The sequence below is a fragment of the Lipotes vexillifer genome, unplaced genomic scaffold (genome assembly GCF_000442215.2).
Source record: "Lipotes vexillifer unplaced genomic scaffold, Lipotes_vexillifer_v1.1 scaffold71, whole genome shotgun sequence".
NCBI classification, from domain to species: domain Eukaryota; kingdom Metazoa; phylum Chordata; class Mammalia; order Artiodactyla; family Lipotidae; genus Lipotes; species Lipotes vexillifer.
In genome coordinates this window covers 5,395,051-5,405,469 of record NW_006793703.1, presented here as the reverse complement: position 1 = coordinate 5,405,469, position 10,419 = coordinate 5,395,051, and the positions used below count along the sequence as shown (strand labels likewise).

Here is a 10,419-nt window from a genome sequence, read left to right as displayed (position 1 = left end):
CTTTCCCCCCTTCCATATAAAATTTCATGTTTCTCCATGACTTCTTAATATTTCAAAGTCGCTTTCACGAGATTTTTCTCCTCTTAACGTCTTCTAAACTCTTTAAAGATTTCCAATATAGAGATGTCTTCTGTCGACTTCTAGGTACAATCCTGAGGCTGCTGCTTTTAAAAAGTACCAGTGAAATGCTAAACAGTTCTGTTGCTAGGTCTATATTTGCAAAGGTTCCCAATTAGGTACCATTTTTGAGTTTTAACTTCAAGCCAAACAATCATTTGCTGTAGTGAAACTCTTTTTGTAATTTCAAAAACTTTACCCAAGGTCATCCTAGCTACTCCAAATACTGAGACGAGCTCACAGTTAACTACAAATATGGAGACGTGTCTAGGGGATTCTGATTCCACATTATTTTACATGTCAAACTATGGATCCTGGGTTAATTTCAGTGATAACTGCACAAAAAGTCACTTCCCAGTGTTTCCCATCTTTGAGACAGTCCTCAATTCATGACAAAATGCTACAGTGCCACCATTTTTTTAAAAAACTAGCCACATCAGATTGTTGAAAAGTAAACTGATCCTTTCCATTGACTCTGCTTATGTTCACCTCTTTAGAAATATCCTTTGTTTGCTTATCTTCTCAGAACTCAGCAGATGAGTAAGAGCTGTGTTGCCTTTCTCACAACAGCCTATATATTTAAGCGACAGTGATTGTCCTTTTTTAAAAAAAAGCAGGTTTCTAAGTCCTTTCTGAAATGGGGGCAAAAGCATAAAACTAGAGGTCCTACCAGTTTGCTATTTAGTGAACTGCAAAATATTTCAAATAAATATTGGATCATTTTTTTAATCTTCCTTTAAACTAAATATATTAAATTACTATTCGTTTTATTAAAAAAAGAAAGTATCACTGGAAATTTTAGGCATTATTTTAGAACCCAGTTTGCAACGTTCCTCCCTAATTCAACATCGTATCCAAGACAAAAATAGTACCTCCTCCCAGAGTAAGAGGATTTTTAAAGTCTGTTTCTCAGATATCATCCATTAAACAAGCTGGTATTTCCATTTACAATCCTACACTATTCAGTATGAACTGTTAACAGAATCAGAGTTAAGAATAGTCCTGAATCACAATCAAGAATACTACACAAAAAGACAACTTACACAGATCAAAAGAATGAGTGGCTATGAGGGATATTAATTTACCAATGTACCTTTAATTCTTCAAGCTTCTCTCTTATTTCAATAAATCCCAGGTGCAGTTTACCCCCAAAATGATCAGCCAGTCGTCTGTCATTATCATGAAGACCTAAATAGGCAGAGCAAACTTCACAGACTCGAAGTTTCTGCTGCTGGAAACTGGAAGCTGGCATAGAATTCCGATAAACTTCCTAAACAAAAGTGACAGAAACAATGTTCATATAAACTGCATTAAAATCATACAATTGCACAAAATACACTATGTTTATACCAAAAACGTTTCTAATGAACACACAAAAGCATGACTATTTTGTCACGAATATTACAGATTCCCCATTACCCCGATCCTCTGTCCTCGGGACTTCTCCACTGGAAACAAAAGATCAGAGCCTCTTTTTTCAAGAAATACCATAACAGGAACATGATACAACTTTCTTAAAAGGCTTTCTCAATGTTCTGTTTTCTAAAATTTTCGTTAAAAATGAGATGTAGCAACCCCAAAAGTATACATCAGTGAAGGACCAAGGAAGAAGCAGTCGCCCATGCCTGGGGACAAGGACTGCATGTCTTCCATACTATTACAGCTTCCTTCCACTGCCTTCTTGCCCACATATCATTCCCCCCCATGTAAATGCAGACAGGGCGTACAAAGGATAAGACTTCCCATCAAACAGAGTAGCTCTAAAGACAAAGATGAAAGGTGTCTTACGGAGATTAAGATGTCTTGTACTCAAATCATTTTATTTATATTAAGTTCATTAATGAAATAATAAGTATTAGTGGATTTGCGTATCCACTCTACTCTTTCTCCTTATTAACAGAATTCTGATTTTTGTTTGAGGCAGCACCGTGGCCAGCTAAAAACATTACATTTCCAAGCTGCCATGTAGCTTTTGCTAAGGAGATATAAGTGGACACTGCTTGACAGAACCTACAGGAAAATTCTTTAGAAAGGAGTCAACAGATTCAGACGAAAATCATCATCAGCTGCTATACCCTGTGGATCAAGAAGCAATGGAAAACAGAATACTTACAATGTCAATACCAAGACACTTATTAATTACAAAAGGGAAACACAGTAACTTCACAGTGGAAAAATAGGTAACATCACCAGAAATGAACAAACCACTAACACATGCCTTTTGATAAGGCTGTAGCATTATTTCAGTGGTATTCCTCTCAAAAATCTAATGAGAAAGAAATATTAGACAAATCCAAAGTGAAGGACATTTTACAGAATAACTAGCCTATACTTTTCAAAACTGTCAAGATCATGTAAGACAAAGACTGAGGTACCAGATTATATTAGACTAGAGAAACATAACTAAATGCAATACGTGATCCTGGACTGGATCTTAAACAAAAAAATATTTCTTTTCTCAAAACGAACATTATTGGGACAACTGGCAAAAACTGAACAAAGTCTTCAGATTAATTAATAGTACTGTATCAATGTTACTTCTTAATTCAGATAATTGTACCGTGGTTATATAATAAGATATCCTTGTTTTTAAGAAATACACATTGAAGTATCTAGGGATAAAGAGGCAGCATATTTATAACTTATTGTCAAACAGTTAAAATACACACACTCATGTAGGAAGAAAATGATAAAGCAAATGTGGTAAAATGTTGAAGAGTCTGGGTGAAGGACATAGGGGAATTCTTCACACGATGTTTTAACTTTTCTTAAAATATTTCAAAATAAAAAAATTTTTTAAAGGAAAACAAAACACAACACACAAGACGAGTCAACTAAACTTTTGTGCCTTGTTACTCCTCTTTCTGCTTACACATAGAGGAAAGGCTTTAGGCTTAGTGGCCATAGTGCTACCACAAGCTGATAAGCATAAAGATGGATCCACATAGTAAGGATGGCTGAACTTAAAGTCAGAAGTAGCCTGTATGCTAGATGGCATCATGGAGCTACTGTACCAGCCCCAGGCTTCCTAACCTCAAGTATTTATTAAATGAGCAAAACAAAACCCTTCTTCGGTTCAGTCATTGTAAGTTAAGTTTCCTATTGCGTACAGTTGAACACAATCTATAATAGGAAAGTAAACATTTTAATGTACTGTCCTAAGTAAAAGTCAACTGATAATACATAACAGGCTAACAATACTGAGCTACTGGGTAATACTAGTAAATCACCAAGTGTATATGTATGAAGTTTTATGAAAACTCCAATATATGGAAGGAAAGTAATAATGATTGCTGGCTTCATTACCTAAGAGTCTTCCGGGGAAATAAACCAGCTATAAAATAATTTGTGCATTTTAAAATTCACAGTATTTATTTTCTGGATTGATATTAACTACATTTCAAGAAATCCTAATATTAAGACATTAAAACTATCTAGAATGGCTACTTGGTATATCTTTTCCCAGCCTAGAACCTTTAATCTGTGTCTTTGTATTTAGACTGGGTTTCTTGTAGCTAGTATATAGCTAAGTCTTGTGGGGGTTTTTTGTTGTTGTTTTGTTTTGTTTTAAATCTAGTCTCACAATCTCTGCTTTTCAATTGGATTGTTGAGACCATTTACATTTAATGTAATTATTGGTACACTGGGTTTAAGTCTACCATCCCACTATTTATTTTCTATATGTCCAATCTGTTGTTTGTTCCTTTTCTCCTTTCTTTTGGATTAAGTATTTTTTTAGGATTCCATTTTATTGCTACTATTAGTTATAACTCTTTTCTCCCCTCCAGTGGTTTCTCTAGGGTTTATAGTACCCAACTTCAACTTATGAAGAAAGCTGGAGAGTCTTTTATTAACGTAAGATAAAGGAGATTTCAAAACAAGGGACATTAACAGGGACAGAGAAGGACAGGTCATAATAATAAAGGGTTAAATTAAAAGATACAACACTCCTAAATGTCTATTAGCCTAATAACAGAGCTTCAAAATAAAACAAAAACTGACAAAATGAAAAGCATAAACAAACAAATCCACAACTATAGAGACTTCAACACTCCTCTCATAGGCAGAAAACTCAATAGGATACAGAAGACTTGAAAAAAATCTATTAACTATCTTGACTCAATTGACATTTATAGAACACTCCATTTAGCAAGGCAGAATATCATTCTTCTCAAGTACAGATGGAATGTTCACCAAGACAGACCATATGCAGGGCCACAAAACAAGTATTGACATATTTAAGAAAACTGAAATCACACACATGTTCTCTGACCACAACAGAACTCAATTAAAATTAACAGAAAAAATCTGAAAAAAACAATCAAAAAACAAATCCAAATATGTAAAAACTAAACACATGCCTTCAAAACCCACAAGTCAAAAAAGAAATCACAAAGCAATATTAGCAAATATTTAGAAATGAAAATAAAAACACAATATATGAAAATCTGTTTCATACCTTCTAAGCTACCATCGTGCTTAGAAGAAAACTTACAGCATTAAATGGTCTAAAATCAATGATCTAAGGGGTGTGGGGAGGGAGGATTGGGAGCTTGGGATTAGCAGGTGCAAACTAGTATATATAGGATGCATAAACAACAAGGTCCTACTGTAGAGCACAGGAAACTGTATTCAATATCCTGTGATAAAACAGAATAGAAAAGAATACATGTGTATAACTGAGTCACTCTGCTACAGAGCAGAAATTAACACAACATTGTAAATAAACTATACTTCAATAAAATTAAAAAATAAACCAATTATCTGAGCTTCTGCCTTAAAAGGCTAGATAATAAGAAAAAATTAAACCCAGGTGTGATACAGTTAGGAACAATGGAGACTATGGTAAAGGGGAGAGTTACACTTTCATCCAAAGGCATTCGATTTTCTAAAAAATATCAGAGAGACCAAACAAAATAGAACTTTGTCTGCAGGATATCAGAGTTTGATCTGTGCTGTGGAGGAAGAATGAGAGGAGGCTCCCAATGTGTTAGCAGACTGTACCAAGTAAGAAGGGAGAATACTATAGTTGCATGGGCCATGGAGTAGGGGGTAGGGTATCATAGTGACCATGTATATGAAGACTGCATGTGTGTGGATTGTGTGTGAGACTGTTGTGTATGACTAGCTAGTTTAGTTAATTTCATTTACTAGTTATAAATTTCAATAGATCAATGACTCTAAATTCCAAAACAACCACTAATTTTGATATACAACCCATTAGTATGATACAAACTAGTTAAATATTTTTAAACTGGTTTAAATTTCCTTTCATAGTAATAATTTTTCAATAATTTCTAGTCAAATATATGTTCTTTAGGAAGTACAGACACTAAGGCTCTATAAACTACCATAAAGCATTTAGTTACCTCTGCTTCTCTTTTCTTTGCCCGTGCTTTCTCTACTTCATCCATTACTTTCTGGGATTCCTCCACATTCCCTTCAGCTCCTAGCTGTTCCACCTTAGCCAACAATTTACCGATTTCTTCATTTAACTCATGAACACGTTCTGCCTGGAGAGAATCAGAAAAGATCATGAATAAAAAGCAGAATGTACCAAAGTTCAAAATATTGCATAAAAAGACACAAATTATCTAAGGCAATATGAGTATAACTAATGCTTTCTGAGCATATCGTAAATGAACTGGTGGGACATCAAGATACTCTTGAGCCTGCCTGCCTTTACTTCAGTGAATTCAGGGGTACAACTGATCTCAATGTAACTATTACTTCTCAACCTCTGCTCTGGCAGTGCATTCCAAGTATAAAATACATTTTTGTGCACAATTTGGCTCTCTGTACCTTTCCAAACTATCTCTTTCTGTTCTCCAACTTCACAACAAATGTACACTTATATTTAGTTTCCTAAACTTACCCTGTTGTTTTCTTCCTCTGTGACTTTGCACGTACTGCTCCCTCTTCCTGAGATGTCGTCCATTACCTCCCTTACCTGCCTAGTGTATGTCTGTCTATTCAGTAAGATTCAACTCAAGAGTCTATTATGTGAAGCACTGGTGAACAATCAATCACCACACCTTACCCTCACTTAAGACACTTAAGCAGAGAGGGCAATACCCTCCTTTGTGCCATCTTAGTATCTTCTATGACCATTACTTTTATATATATCACACCACTTTAAAGATATCTATATACCATTTTTGTATTTCCAATGCCCAAGAAATAGCATACACTCAAACATGAGTAAAAGAAATGAACTGGAGGATGTTCTTTAAAGCAAAGATATGGCTTTAGAGTCCAACTGCCAAACCAATGAACAGCCATGCAATTCTGGCCATATTACGTAACCTGAATCTACTTCCTCATCTGAGAAGTATCGATAATCTCACAAAGTTGTGAGAAACGAGAAAACGTGCCTGTACGTGCACGCAGCACATTACTGATATTCAGTAGACAAGCATGGCACCCTTCTCTCTTAGTCCATGTCTTTCCATTAGGATTAATTCTTGCCTTGCGTTTTGATATGCCTCCTCCTCACCACCACCATCATCGTGGGAATCTAGTTCATTCTTATTGTTTTAACAGCACATGGTAACATAAACACAGTCTTTACTTTGGCTACAAAATAAGTACTCAGCCTGTGTGGCCAATAATATTAGTAAAGAAGTTTTTGTTTTCGCCTTTGGCTGCACTGGGTCTTAGTTGTGGAGTGCGGGCTCAGTCATTGCAGCGCGTGGGCTTAGTTGCCCCGTGGCGTGTGGGATATTAGTTCCCTCACCAGGGATCAAACCCGTGTCCCCTGAATTGGAAGAAGGATTCTTAACCACTGGACCACCAGGCAAGTTCTGCAAAGAAGGTTTTGATTTGAAATGGATATCCAGTCCCAACAAAGTAGTGTGCCAGTAATCTTTACTTCTTAAATTTACCTCAATCCAATATATTTGTCCCTCAAAGAAATCCCCAACTCTGTTATCATTATCCTACCACTTTTAACAAAATGATATCTTCTGCAAATACCTGCCACAGAATGACTGCATTAACGACCAAAACTCTTCACCCTTCCTGCATCTGTGCCCTTTGCTACGTAACTGAGTACCATCACACACTGACTCTGAACCTGGCCACGTAACTGGCTTTGGTTAACAGGACGGTAGCAGATATGACATAAGGGAAGGCTTAAAAAGTGCTTGTATGACGGGGCTTGATACTTTTGCACCTCTGCTACCACCATGGGAACATGGCCAGGCTAGCCTTCTAGGCCATAGTTCAGCAGCCTCCAGCCGACTGGAAGACATGTGAGTGAGCCCAGCTGAGACAGGAATGACTGCCCAGTCAAGTTCAGCCTAAGTCACTGATTATAGACTCATGGGCTACATAAATATTTAATGTTTTAAGTTTTGAGGTAGTCTGTTAGACAGCATTTTTGTGGTGATAGATAACCAATACAATACTGTATAAATCAATACAGCTGGGGTCTAGCCAACACCTGTGGATCTCTTTCAACCATGAGAAATGAGATTCCTTGTACTTCAGGATGCCCATCTTTACAGTCCCCATCTTAAGGGAACTTTCCAGAAAAAGTTGGTTAAAGGTAACCCTCTCCTCAAACAAAGAAATCCATTTCCCTTTGTACACACATATATGAGCACTATATTTAACCACGTCACCTAAACTCTACTGAGTAACTTTGTCTCCATTCTGCATTTTCATACAATGTGCCAGACTATACTGAATGGTACAAAATACTATAAAGTAGTAAGTCAAACCAACAAAAGTCAATATGTGGACTTTGAATTCTGATTCAACAAACCAACTCTACACAGGAAAAATGAACACATTCTGGATATTGGATAATTTTTAAAAATTGTTACCTTTATAGATGTAATTTTGTGGTTATGTTTAAGAGGTGAAATGATATGACGTCTAGAATTTGCTTTTAAAATAATGAAACAATAGCACAAGACTGATGGCTTCGAATCCATTGGGGTTCACTGTATTTTTCTATTTACTTTTTGCATATAAGTAGTCAACAAAACATTTTTAAAAGGTAGTGAGTAGAGTAGAACATCTGAAGAATACTCAAAACTCAACATCAAAAAAATGAGCAATCCATTTGGAAAATGGGCATAAGACATACACAAACATTTCACTGAAGAGGTTATACAAAAGAGGTTATACAGTTGGCAAATAAGCACGTGGAAGAAATGTTCAGCATCATTAGTCATTAGGGAAATGCAAACTGAAACTGCAGTGAGATTATCACCACACACCTTTCAGAATGATTAAAATGAAACACAGTGGCACTTCCCTGGCGGTCCAGTGGTTAAGACTCCACACTCCTAATGCAGGGGGCACGGGTTTGATCCCTGGTCAGGGAACTAAAATCCCACATGCCACACCGCACAGCCAAAAAAAAAAAAAAAAAAAAAAAAAAAAAAAAAAAAAAAAAAAAAAAAAAAAGAAAAAAAAGAAAAGAAAAGAAAGAAACATAGTGACACCATCAAATGCTGGCATGGATGTGGAGAAACTGGATCACTAACACACTGCTGGCAGGAATGTAAAATGGTACAGCCACTCTAGAAAAGTTTGGCACTTGCTTTCAAAACTAAAAATATATTTACTAAATGATCCAATAACTGTATCCTTGGGCATTTATCCCAGAGAAATGAAAACGTATGTCCACACAAAAATTTGTACAGAAAGATTTACTGCAGCTTTATTGGTATTAGCCAATAACCGCAATGTCCTTCCCAAATGTCCTTCAATATGTGAATGGTTAACCTGTGGTATATACATACCATGGAATACTCAAAAATAAAAAGGAATGAGCTACTGATGAACAACCTGTATGAATGGTAAGGAAGTTGTGTTGAGTGAAAAAAGCCAATCTCAAAAGGATACATACTGCATGATTCCACTTACATAACAGTCAATGATATTACATAATTATAGAGATGGAAAATAGATTAGTAGTGACCAGGGGCTAGTGGGGAATGGGTGTGGCTCTAAAGGGGTAACACAAGGGAGTATGTGGTGATGCTACACAGTTAAGTAACTTAATTATGGTGGTAGTTACCCAAGGAACACGTGATGAAACTGCATAGAGCTATACACACATATGCCTAACTGGTGAAATCTGAATTAAATGTAAGGATTGGCCCAATACCAATTTATTGGCTTATGATACTGTACTGTAGTTGTGTAAGATGTTAACCTAGGGGAGGCTAAAGGAAGAGTACGTAAAATTTCCCTATATATGACTTTGCAATCTCCTATGAATGTAATTATTTCAAAATAAAAAGTTAAAAGTAGTGAGGTAAAACTATACTTTGTATTAATGAAATGATTGAAAATCTTACCTTTGCTGCAACTTCAGCACTGATCTCTTCCTGAGTTTCTGCTAATCTTTTCTTAGCCACCTCTGTTCTTCGATCACAATCTGCAATGAATGACTGCAGATGATCCATAGCCTACGAAGTTTAATTAAAAGACAATTAGTGCAAGAAAAATCAACCTTATTCATAAATATCTTTACTCACAAATTACACTTTATTATTTAAAGTGCTACCATGGGAATAAAAAAATAACGAAACTGGGTTCAGTTACAAATTGAAAACCTATTCATCATCTATCAAATTGACAAAGAATAGACATAAATAATTCCCAGGAAAGGTAAGGCTATAAGGAAACTGCCACTCTCATGCTGTGCTGAAGGAAGCACAAACTAGCACAGCCTTTATAAAAAGGCACCATGGTAATCGTTATCAAAAGCTTTAAGAATGACCCCTGACTTAGTAATTTTACTTCTAGAAATCTATTTTAAGAAAGTAATCAGAGGTATATGGGGGAATTAATATTCAAAGATGTTCTTCACAGTGTTATTTTTAATGGTGAAAAGTTGTAAATACCCTAAATATCCAGGTAACACTTGGAAAATTTAATCCTCAGCCATTTAAAAAACGTGTTAGTAGAACACGTTAAGGATATAAGAAAATGGTCATGATTTATTTGTAAATAAAAAGTTACAAAACGTTAAATGCAGCAAGATCCCATTTTTGTAAAATAAAGTAGCACAGAAAAAATGGAAGAGGATACATTAAATGTTAACAGTAATTATTTCTGAATATACGGATAATTTTTAATAATCTGTTTTCATGTGCTTTTCAAATTTTTCACAATGAAAATGTTACAATCAGAAAAACTTGCCCTTTTCTCAAAGAATAAACCACTGAGAATTTTAGCAATGTCTACACTGCAAAAATCCAGGTCTATAAAAGACACTCATCGGGCATATATTAATACATCTATAATTAAATAATAATTCATTTAAAAGTAAACTTTAAA

The 10,419-nt window shown here is 35.5% G+C and overlaps 1 protein-coding gene across 3 annotated transcripts in view; it reads right to left on the bottom strand.

The window, feature by feature from the left end:
* Positions 1 to 10,419, bottom strand: part of LUC7L2 (LUC7 like 2, pre-mRNA splicing factor) — a 57,099-nt gene that overhangs the window by 11,577 nt on the left and 35,103 nt on the right. For all 3 annotated transcript variants that reach the window (XM_007466607.1, XM_007466608.1, XM_007466609.1), the window contains 3 exons: positions 9,435 to 9,545; positions 5,487 to 5,630; positions 1,211 to 1,387 (listed from right to left, as the gene is read on the bottom strand). In XM_007466607.1, coding sequence (XP_007466669.1) covers positions 1,211 to 1,387; positions 5,487 to 5,630; positions 9,435 to 9,545 — 432 coding nt within the window. The remainder of the gene's footprint in view (positions 1 to 1,210; positions 1,388 to 5,486; positions 5,631 to 9,434; positions 9,546 to 10,419) is intronic.